Below are 20,474 nucleotides of genomic sequence, written 5' to 3' on the forward strand. Positions count from 1 at the left end.
AGAAACTTCTAGAAGAAAACATAGGCAGTATGCTCTTTGACATCAGTCTTAGCAGCATATTTTCAAGTACCATGTCTGACCCGGCAAGGGACACAAAAGAAAAAAAATGAACAAATGGGACTACACCAAACTAAAAACTTCTGCACAGCAAAGGAAACCATCAACAAAACAAAAATGCAACCTAACAGTTGGGAGAAGATATTTGGAAACCATATATCAGATAAAGGGTTAATATCTAAAATATGCAAAGAACTCATACAGCTCAACAACAAAAAATCCAACAATCCAATTAGAAAATGGGCAAAAGATCTGAACAGAGATTTCTTCAAAGAAGATATATGGATGGCCAACAAGCGTATGAAAAGATGCTCAACATCATTAGCTATCAGGGAAATGCAAATCAAAACCGCAATGGGGTATCACCTCACTCTGGTCAGAATGGCTATAATTAACAAGACAGGAAACAACAAGTGTTGGAGAGGATGTGGAGAGAAGGGAACCCTCTTACACTGCTGGTGGGAGTGCAAACTGGTGCAGCCACTATGGAAAACAGTATGGAGTATCCTCAGAAAATTAAGGATAGATCTAACATATGATCCAGCTATCCCTCTGCTGGGTAGTTATCCAAAGAACTTGAAAACACAAACGCTTAAAGATACATGCACCCCTATGTTCATCACAGCATTATTCACAATAGCTAAGACTTGGAAGCAACCTAGGTGCCCAAGAAGGGATGAATGGATAAAGAAGATGTGGTATATATACACAATGGAATACTACTCAGCCATAAGAAATGATGAAATCTGGCCATTTGTGACAACATGGATGGACCTCGAGGGTATTATGCTAAGTGAAATAAGTCAGAGGGAGAAAGTCAAATACCGTATGATCTCACTCATAAGTAGAAGATAAAAACAATGACAAACAAACACATAGCAATGGAGATTGGATTGGTGGTTACCATAAGGGAAGGGGGTTGGGGGAGGGCAAAAGGGGTGATTAGGCTCACATGTGAGGTGATGGACTATAATTAGTTTTTGAGTGGTAAACATGATGCAATCTACACAGAATTCAAAATATATTACACTGTACATCTGAAAGCTATATAATGTTATAATCCAATGTTACTGCAATAAAATAAAATAAAAAACAAATATTTAATAAGGAAATCTCCTCTATAAAAAACACTATACAGCAGAATTGTTACAATTCGGTGATGAGATGGCAAGACAGCATGAAGATATGAAATGTGAACTGGAAGAACTTAGAAAGAAATGGAAAAAAATAGCCGTCAGCCAAGTGAAGATAAAATTAGAAGCACAGGGCATATTGCTACTGCACAAAACACAGTAAAGCGACATAGAAAATGCATAGAGAAATGAAATTAAAGGAAACAGAAATAAAGAAAGAATTTAAAAGAATTAGGGAAAGTTTATTGATAAGAAACACAGGGGAAAAAAATTCATGCAATTTGAGTCCCTGAAGAAGAAAAACCAAATATCAGAAGATAATAGACTTGAAATGCTGGAATACATCAAGAGTTTCCATAAAAGAAAACTTAAACTTACACATGAAAAGTCTTATCTTGTGCCACAGAAAATTGTCCTAGAATGGTCAACAAAGAAAGGATCCTGGTAAATTTATTGAATTTTCAAGTTATTAGCAACTTGCCAAAATCACCGGGTCATATAAAACAGGGAAATATCAAAGTGCTCTCAGGTTTCTCCATAATAATATGCAAAGTCAAAGATAATGGTGCTATTTCTACAAGATGCTTAAGCATAAGAGTGAGCTAACGATTTCATATTCAGCCAAGCTGTCTTTCAAATATAAATGCTGCAAAAAGCTTTAAGGGTTTAAGAACTCAGGTTATATTATCTCATGAGATTTTCTTAAGGAAATTACTGGAAGATAAACTTAAGTCCATCAAAGGATGACTGATAAATGACAGTGAAAGAACTATGGGAAGCAATGAAGATATTTTCCAGGAAAAATACGACTAAAATGAAAATGGAAATTAAGACGACAAGAAATTGGAAATTGTGTTTCCTGAAACATAGAAATTATACAACAAACAAAAGTTAGAAGAACAGGGGAAATGAGTTAGCGAGGAAGAATAAGTTGGTGAATGCCAAAATAAAAGGCTATTTTTTTTAACATAGACAAATGTAGAATACAAGTATTGACACCTTTAACACTACAGAGGAAGGCATTAAGTGAGATAACATCAACTAAAATTGCCTGATGAGAAGAAAACGTAAACGACAGAGGAAGAAAAATGACTTTAAAATTATATTGCTTATGGTGAAAAAACAAAAGGTTGATATTATTTATAAAGTTATAATTATAAGGTAAGCACTAAAACAACAATAAAACATTACCAAGCATTAATTTAAAAGCAAAGTTATAAACATAGAAAAAAGATATAACTAAGATCATATATACATGTAATTCATTCCATACTATTAAAGAGTTAACCTCATCTACAGAAGAATCTATATGATGCATACAAGAGACATGCCTGAAACAAAATACTTCAGAAAAGTTTAAAATGAAAGTGTGGGCAAAGGAGTGTTAGGTAAATAGGAATGCAAAGAGAAAGAGAGAGGAAAAAGAAAGAAAGAAAAAAAGCAGAGGTCATCAGTTTAACTTCATACAGGGTAGAACTTTGTCCACAGAGCTTTAAATAAAACCTAGAACGCAATTATTCATAGCTGTGCACAAAGTGACGTAGCATCAACATTCAAAGGCCAACACCCAGAAAAAAGGGAAAGGGACACTCAAGTAATAGGGGGCTGTAATTTATCTATCTTAGTCTGCGACAGATGAAGAGGACACAAATTAGGATAGAGAAATCCTAAATAACAAAATTAATGTAGATCAGATTCTCCGACCTAAAACTAGGAAATTAGACATTCTTTTTAAGTGTGTATAAATAATTTACAAAAGTAGATTATACATTAGTTGACAGAGAAAAATGCCATACATTCAAAAATTGGAAATGATAAAGGTAATATTTTCTGATAGCAGTATAAAAATGAGGATTTAGCAACCGAATTTGGCAATTTAGTGTATAATGCAATTTTTGTATTTTGTCAACCTGATTTTTAAAAATGCTATCACAGAGTAAATTTGAATTTCTCTTATCATAAGTAAGCTGAGTAACTTTTCATATGTTTACATTTTCTAAGAATTTCCACTTGGAAATTTCAAGAAACTTTACTTAAACAGCTCTTGGATGAAGAACACAGCAGAAACCCACATTGCAAATATCTAGAAAACAATTAATTTTCAGCTGCCTATCAGATAGAGGAGACATAGTTACAGTAGTGACTGAAAGAAAAGTCATTCCTTTAGGTAACTTAAAGGCAAATGAAAGAAAAGAAAGAACACTAAAAATAAGGAATTAAACATTGATCTCCAATAGAAAAAAATATATATGATAATTGAATATACATAAAAGGAAGTAATAAAAGTTAAAGCAGAAATAACAAATGTTAGAAATGAAAAAAAGAGAATTGATCAATACAGTTTAAATATGGTTCTTTGAAAAAATAAAAATAGAACAGGAAAATAATGAAACTACTTGTGCACAGAATGATTTTGAAAACTCCTGAGGGAGAAAGCATGTTGAAGGGGGAATAGCCCTCAGAACAGAAGGAAAGGAAACGCAGGAGGACGAGGTGGGAGAAAGGGGGAGAGGAAAATGATGGCATAGTTGGACTTCAGATCCCCTCTAGGACCTTATCCCTGGAAGAGGTGTGCATCTGAAGTTGAAGCGCTACATGCCTCCATGGGGAGAGGGGTTCTAAGCAGCCCTGGACTCATCCCCAGGGACCCCCAGCAGAGGAAGGAGATGCATGGTTCTCTAGTCTTCACATGGCCTGATAACCCCTGAGCTACAGCCTCCTGAAGGCGGCATGACATGTCTTTCCACCTCCACGTCTGTCAGTCAACCACGGTGCACAACGCATAGCAATGCACGATAAATAGTTTTCAAAGGAAGAAACAGCACAAGCACTTTCACTCTTAGCAATATATCGTGATTTCAAGTATGTAAAATACACATCACAAGTACAACGAAAAGAGGACAGTCCCCAAACAAAAGACAACTGACATTTTAGAAGAGGTGTGAAGGGTGGTTTTTTCCCTCAACTCTTGATCAATACTCATTTGTACATAAAACTATCAATAAAAAAAGAAACATATTAAATCAGGGATGTACAGATGACCTCAGATGTAGGCTGTCATCCCCTCTCCATTGTCAGGACAACATGAACCAAACAAATAATGTTCCAGATTCTTCTGTGTATTTATCCCTAACTCTGTAACTCTAACAAAAGCTCTGTCAATAAACGTGGCAATTAGGAAATGAAACACACTTATTTATTTAAGCCGTTTTAAAAGGATACTTTGATCTTCAGAAACATTTCGTTGTCACCATCTCTCTTTCTGAAGGTGGCAAATCATAATCTTCATTTTAATAACCCCTTGTTAATTAGTATTTTCTCTGTGGCTGACTTCTATTAGCACTATCCAGTGAGTTCAAAAAACCATGAGCATGTTGAACCAAAATCATACCATATAGAAGGAACAATGCAAAGAAAGTGGCTTTTGTTTTGGCCACTCAAGATGGAGGACTTTGATCCAAGTGTAGGGCGGAATCAACTTCCAGCCTCTGTACCCCCATCACCCTGGCCTCTGCCCTTGCCCACCTGCCTGCCTTCCTTCCCCAGCCCTGGCCCAGTCACAATCATCCCATGACCCCAATCCTGGCAGAGCCCAGAATGCTGTGGTCAGCTGCTGCAGGCAGCTCACAGCTATCTTGCTTTCTCTCTCTCCCCATGTATCTCCCCTTCAGCAGGCTGCTGTCACTCCTCTGTTTCCGCTGCCTTCCCCAACACAGTGGCTGGAGTCCCTTATGATTAGTGACTTGGATGGGGGGGTGGGTAGAGAGGGGAGAAGTAAGGGATACTTAAGGCTCATGTTTAAGCTGTATCCTCCAGCCTGGCCTGGGCCAGTTACGCACAGAACGCGCTTCCCTAACCATGAGTGGAGGGGAATTTGATGTCTATTCTTCACTTTCTTGCTCCTAGTTTGCTAACTCACTTGTGAAAGCCAGGGAGAAGAGAGGATGCCCTCATGCATGCACACCTCTCTGAAGGCAGCACCACCTGAAAACATTAGTTCCATTTTGCCTCTGAACATCAGTATGTGGAAGAACGTCCTACCAGTGAGTGCTGCACGAAAAGGTGTGGGCTGCCCCTGGGAGCATCTATCCGGCCTCCTCCTCGGGTGTTCACAGCATGATCATTGCTGAGCACAAGCTGATGAGGTGGGCAGGCCAGCAATTAGCATCCCTGTAAGTGAGGAGCCTGAGGTTCAGAAGCATCAAATCACTGGCCCAAGGTCAGGCGATTAGCAAGCGGCAGACCAGGAACCCAAATGCAGCTTGGTGAGCTGCCTGAGGATTCCAAATCTGAGATTCTAAAGAGAACCCAGGAGCTTGAGAGTCATCACAGTCAAAGGTTAAGACTAGCTACCAGGACCCAAAACGCTGAAGAAGCAGACCTTTAGAAGTGTAACTCAGACTTCTGGGTACAAAAAAACTTCTTCACCAGGCTCTCCCACATTGTTAAAAAGGTCTGAGCGACCAGTTCCAACTTGGGCGGGTTCTCCAACCACCAAGCAATTCTCTGACACCAGCTGGGTGTCCCACAATTCGACTTAATTCTGGCACTCTCTACCTGGAGAGAGCATCAGATTCCACAGGTTAAAGGCTCAGTCCCACAAGACTGCCCTCCTCCCCCTACTTCAGATGCCAATCAAAAGTCCAGCTTGTCACCTGTGCTTATGACCTATAGGCTATAGACTGAAGGCTCCCACAATCCCCTCCCTGGGTTTGATCAATCTGCTGGAAGCTCACAGAACTCAGAGACACATTTTACTTATCAGATTAACTGTTTAGTATTAAAGGCTATAACTCAGGAACAGCCAGATGGTGGAGATGCAGAGGGCAAGGTATGGGAAAAGGGTGCAGAACATCCAAGCCCTCTCCAGGCACCACTCTCCCCAAACCTCCACGTGTTCACCAACCAGGAAGCTCTCAGAACCCATCATCCTGGGTTTTTATGGAGGCTTGACTGATTCAATCTCTAGCCCCTCTCCCCTCCCCAGACGTCAGGGCTGGGACTAAAAGCTCCAACCCTCAAATCACAGAGTTGTTTCTCCAGGCAGCCAGCTCCCATCCTTAGGTGCTTTCCAAAAGTCACCTCGTTCACATAACAAAAAACACCTTTACAGATCTCATCGCTTAGGAAATTCCAAGGGTTTTAGGAGCTCTGTGCCCTGGAACAATGGATGAAGACCAAACATGTATTTCTTCACAATACCACAATTGTGCAAGAAGCCAGCACACGCAGCAGACTGGCATTATCTCACTCTTACCATTCCCAGAACATGCGTATCTCACTGTCTCTATTCCTTTCAACACCTAATTAGAGTTGTGAATATACCATATCTACTACATTAAGCAAGGAGTTTCTTGAGCTTAAGAACTGCTTATTTCTCCACTCTGCATCCCTCCCAGCACCTGGAAAAATGCATATCATACGGTAAGAATGAAAAATGTGTTTACTGAATGAATGAACAGAGGAATAAATATACAAGTGAGTGAAGGTACTGAAATAATACACCAGAGGTAGAGCAGGCTGTGTTTCTAAATGAGGGTGTCTGGGAATTTGGCTGGACTATTCTTCATTGCACAGAACTGCTTCATTGATTCCCAGACAACTAGCATCTCTGGCCTCCAAGCACTAAACATCCACCCGCCCCCACTGTGACCATCTAAACACCTGCACATTTCCCAATTCCCACACACGCCAGGTTAAGAACCACTGCTGAACTCTGAGCTCTGATTACAAAAAAAGAAAACATGCCAGATGTTCACATGCAATGGAGTGAAGTGACAGCTGAGTGACCAAGGGTGTACACATGTTCTGACACAAAATGCTTAGATGTACTGAATGGTGATAAATAGTTCCCTGGGGAGTGAAACGCACTCAGATGGCGTGAAACCTTGGGGCAGTAATTTGACCTGAGTCTCAATTTCTTCAGCTGTATTTATCTTATCAGGTTCTTAGAGGATAAGTGAGATGATGTGTTTGAAAATGTGACACAGTTTTAAGAGAAGCATTATTATTGCTGCTGTTGATAGAAAAGAACATGGAGACACTGGATAAACCATTACCTGACATTTTAACAAAACACCATCCTCCTCTGCCCAGCAGAGAGATGAGTCCATAAGAGCTTTGTGCGGCATGAGAAAGTGAAGGATTATGAGATTTAATGAACATATTTCTTCTACTTCCCACCATAGTTGGCGTCATCAAACCATTATGGTCCAGTCCCTCTCTCGGTGGGACAGGACGGGGCCTGGGGGCAGGGAGGGGGTTCCGACAGCTCTGAGCTCTGAGGATAATCAGGAATGTGAGTTTCTGCTGAAAACAACAGCTATTGACTAAATATAAGAGACAGGTGTTTAATAAGTCTATTTGAAGTAAATCCCGAGGAAAAGAAACAACAAAAATGTGTAAAGTGAGAGGTCTTCTTACTGGTTTATTGTGGATCGAGCTGATGTCTTTTGAAAGCAGGAATTGGACATTGGAAGCAGGAATCCCTGTCAGCCCTTCACTCTTGACTTCTCCCAAGACAAATCAAAGTCCAAATGCAAGATGCCCGGGACCGTCACTCAGCCCACCCCGCACTATCACTGTCTCCTCTTGGACCCGCCCCAGATCCTATGAACTGAAGATGTTTGAAAGCAGCGGAAGAAATAACAGGCGGGTGCTCTCTCCAAGAGATATTCTGCTTGAATATAAAACAATTGTAGAGTATGGTTGTGTTTTTCATTTTCTGAAAACCTTTCTATTAAGTTGCCTTACTCTTTTAAGAAATTTATTGATATTTGAAATTCTTTATATTCATGAAATACACCTTAGTTCCAATCATAAAATTGTCCCATGATAACCACCTGTGAATCATGGGGCTGAAAGAAACATTAAATTTTACAGAGTCCAGCTCCCATCCAACTCTGCAATCTTTTTTTTAATTGAAATATATTTGGCATATAACATTGTGTAAGTTTAAGGTGGACATCGGGTTGGTTTGATGCATTTATATATTGCAATATGATTACCATTGTAGCTTAGCTACCATCTCTATCAAATCACATAATAATCATTTCTTTTTTGAATAATTAAGATCTAGCCTCTTAGCAAGTGTGATGTTTTCAACTAGTAGATAAATAAGTCCTGGAGATTAACGCACAAGTTATAGACAGCTCTGCACTCTTAAAATAACATTTCACAAGGTATGTCCCTCAAATCGTTATTAGTTCGTGGGCTGAGAATAGATATTACATGCAGGAAAAAGGGAGAAAAAGAAAGATCTGTGTTCAAAGATGAGAAATGCTTAGTTAAATCAAATTAAGCAGATTTCGTTACTCTGGATGAATTGCCATGGAGTCACTCCCTCCACTTAAGGTCGCTTCCCCGTCAACTACTCCATGACAAGGCGCCCTGCCCCCATACACTATCAGTTTTCCCCTCTTACTGGACCAACTATTCCCAATAGCATTCTATACTTAAAAAAAAAATTAAATTAAAAAAAAAGCCCGAATTCCCCTCCAGCCACTGCCCTTTTTTCTCTTCTCCTGAGTTGTCTGAACCCAGTCTCCAGTTCTGCCCCTCCTGTGTCACACTACTCTGGCTGTCTTTCTCATCCCCTCATGGCGGCTGCTCTTAGTGAGGACCCCAATGACTCACCTTCACTTATTTCATCCACGAGCCACACTGGACACACTTGTATGCTCTCCCTCCTGGAGCCCTTTGCTCTGTGGCGCCACAAGATTCCACATTCGCTTTTCCACCTCCCACCAGACACCCTCTTCTTCTGGAACTCTTCATGGCAGAGGCCCCAGGCCTAGTCTTGGCCCTCTTTGTTTCTCTAGCTAGACTCCCTCCTGTGATAATGCCCTCCAATCTCAGAGGTCTAAATACCATCGAAATGGTAAAGACTCCCAAATTAACATACCAGCTGGAGCTCTCCAGCCTCAGAAAGAAATCTGCCTACTTAACATTTTATTTGAGTCTCTTAAAGGCATTAGACACGTTTGAAACTGAACTGAACTTCCATTTTTATCCCCAAAACTTCACCACAGATTTTCCTATCTCATTGTTGGGGCCCAGGGCAGGCCACCCCAAAATATCCCACAATAGCAGTTTGATTATTTTGAATTAAAGTTACTTGAAAAGCACAAAGGGCTTTCTGATCCACCTGTCTCTGTTCCCCCTGGAAGCAGGAAGCACATCTCCCACGTGGAAGGTGCTCTCCCTGCAGCCTGATCACCAGAACCCGGGATTCAGGCCCAGAAGGTTATTTAAACAAAGCTTGTTAATTTACTACCTGAAACCTAAACTCTGCTTAAATTCCTCACTATTGACGTACTCCAAATGGAAGTTTCTTGGTCTTGTAAATTCTTCACAATTTTTTTGTTTCTTTGTGTAAAAAATATATATACTGCCTGCTTTGTTCACTCTCTGAGCATCATTTCTCTGTGATCTCCAATATGAACATATTAAACTGGATTTTTCTCCTGTTCATCTGATCTTGTATCAATTTTATTACTAGTCCAGCCATAAGAACACAAGTAGGGAAGAAAGCCCCACCTCCTATATTAGTTAAAGGTAATTCCAGCAATCCGGTTTCTTGAGCCAAGAAAGCTGGATCTTGCTTGATGTCTCTCTGTCACACCCTCATCAAACCTTTTGGCAAATTTCTTGACTCTACCTTGTAATTCTGGTGCCCATCCCTTCTGAATGCAACCAGAATCTGAATACTTTTCACCGCTTTCCCTCCTGTCATTCTGGACCACGCCACCATCATCTCTCACCTGGGTTATCACATCAGCCTCCTAAATGATTTCTGCTTCCACAGCTACCCTCTGCTGACTCTTCTCCACACAACAGCCTGAGAAAGGCTTTGACATCATAAGCCAGATGGTGTCACTCCTACTCAAAATCCTTCAGTGGCCTCTTGTATCATTCAGATCGCCTGCAACCACACCATCAGTGGGCAGCTCTTGGACTTGACCTCCCACACTCTCACCCTTGTGAACTCTGCTCTGGTGGCTCTTCACACACACCTGGCATCCCCTGCCACAAGGTCTCTGCACTGGTTGCTCCTCTGGCTTGGAACTCATTTCCCTGTGTTTTTGTAACTCTCCAAGGACTTGCTGGAACATCACTTTCCTGGCAAGTTTGACCATAGCCACATGATAATTCCTCTTGTCACTCCTTGTCGCCCCATCCTACTCCTGCTCAGCTCCGTGGTACTGACCACCTTCCAACATTCAATACCAGTTTCTTCTTCATTGTATTTGTAGACTGTCTGCTTCCCTGGACTGTAAGAGCCAAAAGAACTAGGATTTTTACCTCTTCCCTTCATTGATTCATCCCAAACCTAGAGACTGACAAAGAGTACTTAGATGTAGTTGAATAAATCAATAAATTAATGAATATGTAAGTAGTAGGAAACCACGAAAAATTGTCAAACAAATGTGCACTATGGTCCAAACTGTGCTTTAGAATTAATTATTAGTCAGGAGGCTGAGTGTCAGGTTCTTACAAGATCTCAGTGTATGTCTTGACCACTTGCAGGTACAGCAAGCCCTCAAGAAATATACAGTTTTTGAAACTGGAAATAAAGGAAGGATATATGATAATGATAAGTCTCAAAAATTTAAATCTTTTAAAGAAGGAAAAATACTTCTTCGCCTCTTTTGAAGAAGGAAAATAAATACTTCGGATGTATTATATTACGGTATCTCATTGAGTAGATGAAGGAAAGTAATTTCACGACACAGAATCACACCAGGGTATTCAGCTAACTCCAACTTCAGGCATGAATGTTTCTCATTCACAGGAAATTATCTTCGAGAGGCAAAAAGCCACATCTTCATCACTCTTACTCAGTGTCCTCTCCAACCTTCTCACAATGCCTGTCAATCAAGCACTATGAGCATCAAGAATGGAAAACTGATTATGTGGGCCATCTGACTTTCTGTCAAGCTGTTTGCAGGAACATATGCTGTTCTTCCCAGAACACCTTCCTAGGAAGAACCATCCTGTGTCAGGGTGTGAAGTGAACTCCCGCTTCCTCCTGTGAACACTAGGGAGAGAATTTGAATCTTCCCACCCACACAAGCATGACCCCCTCTTACACCGGTGGGATCAATCATAGAATACTTTGGAGATAGAAAGAGGCTTTCAGAATGGGATTTTCCTGAGATTCACCTAAAAGAACAACATCTTAAAAAGTTGACTTCTCTGAGTATCTAAAACAGGTCATTAATCCTCACAACACCCTGGTATTTGAGTTGCTGTGAAGGATTTGTGCATGACACCTCACCAAGAACTGCCATTTTCTTGATTTCTGTTCTCTGTACTATCACCTCCCAGAAAAATTATTTAAGAACAGAAGAGCAATGGTTGAGAATGTTCAAAGCTGAAAAATATCATTGCTTTGAAAGGAAAGAAAAGCTTTCATTTTACAAAGCAGGAGGTTAAGTGATCACTGATGATTTGCATAATGATCAGTACCTGGGTTAATATGACACCTGGTCTCTTTCTCCCTGACCCTCCGTTCTCTCCACCATGCCATGACACCACAGGACAAGCACAACCAGGTGGGGCACAGCCTTTTATCTCATCACAGTGAGAAGGTTCTTCCTGCAGCACCACCATCTTCTTCCTCAAAAATGTATTGATGAGCCGTGATGCAGGAAGCATATCATTAGACCGGAATCAGGGGATAAGACGTCAAGACATCTGTCCTGCAAGCATGGCCCCAATCTCCCTCAAGTCCTGTCATCCAGCCGCTCCGGCCCTTAACTGACTTTCCCTTCTCTCTCCCCAAAGATGTCAGCAGCCCAATCACACAATTTAACTCGCAAGTGTTCTCAGATTGCCTCCTGTGTCCCTAAACCACTGAGCCAGTTCTCTGAGAACCCCTCTCCACCTGCAAGCAGGTGGCACATGCCTATGTTGTAAGGATTTGCACTGAAGATGAGAGAACCTTCCTCTGTTTCCCTAGTTTAGGAAGGTAGAATCTGGAGTCAGACACGCAAAGCCCCTGTAGATATCATTCACATTTTTTCTGAAGGGTCTTTAAAGCCACAGATGGCTGGTGTCAAATTGAAAGATCCACTTGATCACATTATCTCAACAATTGTTCTTCTCTTTGGATAGTTCAGGCATATAAAATGCGAACCTTAAAAAATTAGAAAGAGGAATTAATTTTCTTCAAATTCTCTCTGGAATGATTGTGGAGAAGGAATGACTCCACGATGTTTCTCTATTCAGATTTACAAATGCAAAGCTCCTCTCACTGTAAGTGGACACCTGGGGAAAGCATAGCTCTGACCCCGTCTACTCACAGGTCACTGGTGTGACACGGGTACGGGATGGCCTGCGTCTGTGTGGTGGGTTCCATAGCTTCCTGCCCCGTCTGGACCAAGATGATGGCTCTTTCAATCATATCTTGCAAAGGGACAAAGATGTAGTTATATTTGAACCCGTCAGCTGGTAGGCTCTGAGGATGGAACTTCCAAAGAGGGTTTTTCACCGAATCTGTTCTCATGCTGTATAAGACACTGGTCCGGATTGTGTATGTAACATGGGGTGGCAGCTGGAAAGACTTTGACCTGAAGTTCTTGCTGACTAAGGAACTGTTGAATATGATACCTAATGGCAGAAAAGGGAAAACAAGGGTCACCACAACCTAGCAGCAGCTCACACAACGCCAGCACGGGGTCCGACTGGAAGCTGGTCAGGACTGGAGGCTTGACACCACCCCCTGTTGCAGGGAGGCCCACACCCCAGTGAGGCAAATCTGATTTTGAGTTGTTACCCAGGCAGTTGGTGGTAAGCTAACTCATAATTCCCAGTCAGATGCTCTTCTTTATTTTAATAAAACCACACTCTTGTGTTAGTAAGGCTTTTATTCTTTGAGATTACAGATACCTTCCTAAGAATTGATATCTTTGGGGTACATGTCATTCAAAATACATACACACATGCATTCTGTGTTCTGGCACATGAATTTTTTGAATTTCATATATAAAGCCTGTTACGGATTGAATCGTGCCTTCCCAAAATTCAAATGTTGAAGTCCTAACCCCCAGTAAGTCAGAAGGTGACCCTATTTGGAGACAGAGTTTTCACAGAGGTAATCAAGTGAAAATGAGGTCATTAGGGTGGACTTTAATCCCATGAGTGGTGTCCTCATAAAAAGGGGAAATTTGGACACACACACGTACAGAGGGAAGATGACGGGAGAGACCCAGGGAGAAGCTGGCCGTCTGCAGGCCAAGGAGAGAAGCCTGGAAGGAGTCCTCCCTCACAGCCTCGGAAGGCACCAACCCTGCCAACACCTTGATCTGGAATTCTGGCCAGAATTGTGAGAAAATAAATTTCTGTTTAAGTCCCCCGGTCTGTGGTCCTTCGTCACAGTGGCCCTAGCAAACTGATACAAACCCAAATAAAAATAATCCAATGTTTATTCAAAATGAATATGAGAACACATCATATTTATCTTGAACAAGTGGACTATTAATAGATGGAGTTGAATTGGCTGTCTTCCTTTCGCCCTCCACCCCAGGATATCAAGATACTATGATAAGAATAAAACTGACCAAGGAAATCAGAGTGTAACTTTAATCAGGAAAAATATAATTTATTGTGTGAGATTTAGCCATAAACTAGTTAAAACAGATGCAGTGAGTAGCACTGGGCCCAGGATGGTGAAAATACCAATAGTTATGTACAAGGCCCATATTTTCATCAACTCAACACAATTATTTCTTCTTTAGTTTGTTTTATCTGGAAAAGATTTTTCTTTCTGAGCCATTGTGAGACACATTTAAGGAGAAATATGCAAAATGACAACCTAGTCAAAGCTGTGCCTTTATGAGCATATTTTTTCACTGAATACTTACTGGCCAAGAAACTGTTCCGCTGCATGAGTTGACGTGCTTTAGACTCCAGGATGGCGACAGACTCCAGGGCCTGGAAGCGGTTCAACACCACACAGGAAGAGAGATTGACCAAGATGCGGCCCAGGAAACGGATGCGTCTGGCGTCTGTGTGGTTCCACATCATGTGCAGCGTCTCTCCTGAGGCGAATAAACATGCAAGGACATCACCACGTTTCTCTCAGCCCAGTGTTTTTATTGTTCCTATGGTGGAGACGGTGCAAATAACTGTGAAAGTGCACCTCAATTCCTTCACAAAAAATTACTCAAGAGCGTCCCCTTTTGTTCATATGCAGGAGTTGCTGCTTACTTACTGAGCGTAAACTCCACTTTTTTAATACAACACCTGTAATGTTGATACTTACATGTAAATGAAAAGAAAACAGTTAATCACAACGAATGAGGTGACAGCCCATGGGAAGGTCGGACAGTGGGTGATGGAGAAAATAGACAACAGTGGAAAAGCTATGAGCAGCAGGGAAGAATCTCTAGCAGAGAACACAGCACAAAAAAAGGTAATGTTCCCATCTGAGTCAAGTAATTCTAAACATCATGGCTTCACTGAAGCAGTGGGCATTTTGTGAAAGTCATTCATTTCATAACATTAATTTTGCAAAAACAATTATCAAGGAGTGTTGACAATGAGGAAATCAAATCCTGCTCCACTCTCTGGCCCAGGTTCATGCGTCTCAAATGGAAATAGAGAGGTAGGTCAAAGTCGGCAACATCTTGGCTGTTGGGGCTGAATATCAGACAGTTTTCAGGACAAAACGCCAGGAGGTCTCAGTATTTTAGCTCTGGTGTCAGGAAGGAGCTGGACCATGAGAGAGAGAGACATGGAAAACCAAGTGACCCAGAGTGAGGTGGTGTGGACAGGAGACCCAGAACCCAGCCCAGCCAGGGAAAGTGGTTACAAGAAGTCAGAGGATTCAGAGGGGGCGGATCTGTGCAGAAGTCGAGTCTCTCAGGTTTTCTCTGCCCACTGACCTCACAGCAGGAAATGCCATCAGACCCCCCACGGTCACCCGTGTCACAGCACCACCGTCAGGTGGGGACGACGTGTGCTTGCCCCGTGATGTGACAGAAAGTGGGAGGACTGTTCATCTAGTCCTTGCTATGTTCACAGCACAGGGGTCTCCAGGCATGTGTAGCCACTCTGCCCACCCTAGGCCTTGCTCCTTAACAAGGCCCAGAGAAAGTCTTTTGCTCAGGACTTCATAAAGAAAATAAAAGAATCAATTGAGAAGAGGTGAACATACATGAAAACATACCAACATGTTTTTATACATCCACAACACACAAAAACACACAGCAAATCATAAAACCATGTAGACAAAATTGCACTGGGGACAGCTGTTCATTGTCAATGATCACTCCCTCAGCTCTGGGGACCTGCTTATTCTAGCTTCAAGGAGTGGGTGGACATCTTCTGGTTACATCTTCTTCTCAAAAAGCATCCACAGAAGAGATGTGTTACAGCTGGCCCCCACCCAACCCCAAATCCAACAGACTGAACAGAACCCTCAACTGGGGAAATGTCAAGTCAGAAAGAAAAAGAAGCATGATGAGAAGCTTCTGAGAAGAGCTTACAGGTATATATGATATTTGATCTTCACAACACCTTTTTGTTTGACTGAAATGGATCATATGCTTTTTGGCATGTGTTGTCCAACATTCTAGGTAAGTATTATTTTGCTCTTAAATACATGAAGTCCTTTCTCTACCCAGCAAATCCTGTTGGTCATTCCCAGGACCACTGCCATCCCACAGTTCCTCAGTAGCTTCTGTGGACAAGGCTCCAGCCACCTGCTTCACTGAGTGCAGGGAGTGAGTACATACCATATGGGACAAGGGCACGTCACCGCAGTCCCCCCAAGTCAATGTTCTCGCTCAGACACTAACACCAGACATCCGGTATGAGTTTCCCGGTGTCCTGAATGGAAATGTCCTGCAGGTGGGAGCTCCCCTGGGGGATGTCTTCAGTGTAAACTTGACTTGTTTCTTCTCCTCTATGGTCTGGGATGGGCTCTTGCCTTATACCATATCACTTGCCCCCATTGTATGGTGGCAGATAATTACATGACCTCTCCTGCCCTCTGTATGGCACCCCTCCCCACAGGCCCTCCCATTTCTCTTGGACCTCCCAAATACTCCAGACTTTCCAAGTGACAACCCGTCTCTCCTGTGCCCACTCCCTGGGTGTCCCTAGCACATAGCAGCATCAGTGCCCACTGGGGGCTGCCTCTGAATCACTTCTCTCCTCTGCTGGTCTGCTCTCTGCTCCCACATCCTCCTGATTTCTTAGGTTCCCAAATCAAGTCTAGGCTTTGCCTGCCAGGCACTCTGCCTCTGTTTGAAAGGCAGCTTGAGCCATGCAAAGGGAGCCAGAGCCACATAACACAACTGCATCAAGGTTCATCCTATTGTCCTCAGGTGCGTGAAACATCAGTTAAAATGTCCCGGCCTCAACTTCTTCCTTGGAAAAGAAAGACTTTCCTTCCACCAAATCCAGATGACTGGAAACATATCAGCTTCCAAATAAGACCAAGAAGCCAGGATGATCCTTCAGCTACTCCTCTTCTCAATGCTTATCACTCACTGTTTCTCAAAGCAGAGGTTATTTTCTGTCATTGTAGTTACTCTGCTATTTCCAGATCTCAGGCCAAGATGTATGTAGAGTAAGGATTCAGGAAAGGTAGATTTCAGATCAGCAAGCTATTCTAAATAACTACAATAATGATGAGGTGACATTGTCTGAGTGTCGGTCACGTGCCAGGCACTATTCTGAGCACTCTCGTTTATTGTTTTACTTAACCCTTACTTCTCTGTAAGGAAGTGTTATTGGTACATTCATTTTTGTTTTGTTTTCTGTTTTTTTATTTTTTGTTTTTTGTTTTCTTCGGAAGATTAGCCCTGAGCTAACCACTGCCAGTCCTCCTCTTTTTGCTGAGGAAGCCTGGCCCTGAGCTAACATCTGTGCCCATCTTCCTCTACTTTATACATGGGACGCCTACCACAGCATGGCATGCCAATCGGTGCCATGTCCACACCCAGGATCCGAAGCAGTGAACCCCAGGCTGCTGAGAAGCAGAATATGCAAACAACTGCTGTGCCACCAGGCCGGCCCTGGTACATTCGTTTTAAAGTGCAGGAATTGAGGCACAAAGAGGCTAGGTAACTAGTAAGCTTCAAAACCATGATTCACAAACAGCTCACGCAGCTCTGGAGCCACCCATCCTTTATGCCGGGCTGCATTTACGTTGGATGGAAATGCATGAAACTGTGCTTTGATGCATGTTAAAAGCACGTAAACATCAGCAATTTCATACAGTTCTGCCCACCATGCCATACCATCTACCACAGTAGAAAGACTGCAAGATGTGGAGTCCACAGATCTGGGTTCCTGGTTCCACCTATTCTTGTAGGACCTTGGAAGGGCCAGTCTCTCAGCCTCAGTTTTATCATCTATATTTTATAAATAATAAAAATCCTGTTGCTATCTTCCGGGGAGAGATCAAATGGAGAAAAGAGACATGAAGCCACTTAGCAAACTATTAAACAGAAGACCACCTGAATTCATCATTTGGTAGATCCTGAAGAATCTGGTTAAGCAAAGACAGTCAAATTAAATCATGGAAGATAAAACAAACTCATCGGTTGTTTCAGAGAAGAAATAGCCCAAGACTGGCTCTCGAATGGTGTCAACAGAGGAAACCGTCTGTTGACCACTTTTTATTTCTCATCCAGGTTCACACTCAGTAGTTGCTAAGGTTTCAGGCAGAAAAGGCCCTTCAGTTGTTTGGATGACACAGTTCAAGAGGAGCTAGAAAGAACCACAGGGTCTCCTGCCTCAGTGTGCCCTGAGTTCCCAGTGGAACTCAGGAGGGACACAGCTGGGAGGGACATCAGCACAGGCACAGCAGAATCTCTTGGAAAAGTTCTGAGCCTCAGAGCGGCTGCAACAGACACAAGCAAGGCCTTTCCCTCGGCACTGACGTGGAAAGCATGCAGGAGTGGTCAGTGGTCGGGGCAGGCCTCCACAGCTGCTTCCATGGCACCGGCCCCCCTCAGCTGAATAAGTCATGAGGGTTTGGTTTCAGGAGTGCCTGTCCGTGCAGAGCCCACTTGGCCTGGAGACAGGAACACAGGATCTCTGCTCTCAGAGTAAGTCTAGTGACCTCACGCTCAGGGCTCATATCGGTGGGGGGGCCTACTCACCACTCCCTGGAGGGCAGCTGTGCCTGTTTAACCCTCCGACACTGCATTTCCTAAGAGATGGGGACGATAATAATCTGCTATGTGGCCTTTTCCTAAAGATTAAATGAAATAATGCTTGTAAATCTTCTGGTGCTCACTGTGTCTGGTGCATGCTGAGCTCTCAATGTGTCCTAGTATCATCATTATTAATATGTTATAGAACATTGATTTCCAGTAGAGGCATAGACAGAATATGTCACCTGTATCCTGCATCTTATCAGATGTTGGCTCAGATAACACTGCACAATCAAAGCGACATTCCGTAGGGTGGGCAGAATTCCAGCCCCACCTCCATCCCAAGATGGAAAGCTCAGCATCCCAGTTAATCTGCTGTAGAGACACAGATGGCAGTCTGGACAACTGGCCTGGATTGGCTGATGCAGGGCCAAAGATGATGCCAGCAGATTTTAATTTTTGCTTGTCCATTTTCTCTATCTATTTCCTTCTCCAAAATTGCACCACGTCTCTGAAACTGCCTCTGGTGGTGACTCCAACGTGTAGTGCTCATCTGTGTGTCAAGTGTTGGCACCCACTCTTAAGGGAGGCGGAGGGAGAGTAGAGGTGGGATGTATGCAAGACGACAGGGAGCCTGAAAGAAGAAAATGTTGCGGAATGATTGATTTTTTTCCCATGAAAATTTTATATTTTACTAATCTATCCCTCATTTGTTTTAGTATAAAATTATGTCTCATTTTCCCCCAAATGTTGAAGCAATGTGTGATGTGTACTCTGTGACTCTGTGGGCCCTGGTACACTGCCTAGCAAGCATCAATGTGCCAGGTTCTGGAGACGTGATTTTTGCTGTGAAATGCCATTGTAAGGGGCTGGTGTTTATGCGGTGTCAGTGGCTGTGATGGACGCTCCCATGGAGATGCACTCTGCTGTTTTCTAAATAGTGTAGGTGGGAGGCTGAGCTCCGATGTTCTTGTGTGCAAGGAAGACCCCAGGAGCCATCAAAAGCCAGACACATGAGAGACTCAGGCTGGAGTAATCCAGCTCAGGGGGAACAGAAGGGGTGGATTGTCCCCCTGCTGCACTGCTCCAGCGTTGCTGGGCAATGGTGGCAGCAAAAGCGACAAGACACAACTCTGCCCCTGTAGCAGCCCTGCTGTGATTTCATGTTTTACTCTGGAAAGTTAGTTAGTCTGTCAAAGTTCCCATTTCCCTATCTGTAGTGTGAGGAAAGCAAAATCACCCATAGACTTGTTCTGATAATTAAAGATTCTTTAGCACCTAGTGTGTCGTCAGTGCTCACTGACCGCTTACTATTATCATATTCATAATTACTCACGAAGAGAGCTAGGCTCTAACTAGCTATCTTAGGTTAATTCTGTGGGATGAAACTAAGCTGAAAGACTAGAAAATAGGAGACCAAAAAGCACACTGTGGACTGTGAGGGGCTTCAGGTGTTTTTGGTTTTTATGGATAATTGGAGAGTGTTAAATTTTGCAGGATGGAGCAAGCTGGGGACGTTTTTATATTTCTGATCATTTGTCATTTGGAATATGTTGCTCTAAAAGCTCACCTAGTAAGTTTGGTTAGATAATTTAACTGTGTGTCATTCCAGATGTTTAATGGTATAAGGAGTGACTTGGACTCCAAATAGTGTAGCTTTGATTATCTTCCAGGGACAGAGTCAAAGCTGCTTAAAAAAAGGTTTTGAGGAGTGGAATTTTCATATAATTCAATGATTAGAGATCCCATATGGAGATATATATAGACATTTCAATGACTCTATGTAATATCCACTCTGTAATGCAGATAGTAAGTATGTGTGTGTGTGTGTGTGTGTGTGTGTGGAGAGAGAGAGAGAGCCATAAAGATATAGCTATCCATACTTGTGTGGGTACACACACACACACACACAGTATTAGGAATCAGGAAAGCTTCTACACACAGAAACTCAATGGGCCTTAGGACACTGCGCAGAGCTCCCTCCTCTGAGAAGAAAGCAGCAATGCCTGTTGCACAGCGGACTGAATGAAATATAAGTAATGTGTGGTCAAGTATTAATTGCATGTTCTATCACTTTGGATACCCCAAGTTGTCTCCCAACCTGAAGGAGGCACTGAGGGGCACTGCCATGCATGAAGGATGGAAAACAGAGGAGAGAACTCAAAAGAGG

The 20,474-nt window shown here is 42.6% G+C and overlaps 1 protein-coding gene across 1 annotated transcript in view; it reads right to left on the reverse strand.

Annotated features, from left to right (window-relative positions):
* ABCA13 (ATP binding cassette subfamily A member 13) overlaps positions 1-20,474 on the reverse strand; it is a 416,147-nt gene that overhangs the window by 257,351 nt on the left and 138,322 nt on the right. Inside the window, exons 30-31 of the mRNA XM_014828402.3 lie at positions 14,057-14,233; positions 12,497-12,803 (exon numbers count right to left, since the gene is read on the reverse strand). Coding sequence (XP_014683888.3) covers positions 12,497-12,803; positions 14,057-14,233 — 484 coding nt within the window. The remainder of the gene's footprint in view (positions 1-12,496; positions 12,804-14,056; positions 14,234-20,474) is intronic.

Source organism: Equus asinus, chromosome 1 (assembly GCF_041296235.1).
Source record: "Equus asinus isolate D_3611 breed Donkey chromosome 1, EquAss-T2T_v2, whole genome shotgun sequence".
Lineage (NCBI taxonomy): Eukaryota > Metazoa > Chordata > Mammalia > Perissodactyla > Equidae > Equus > Equus asinus.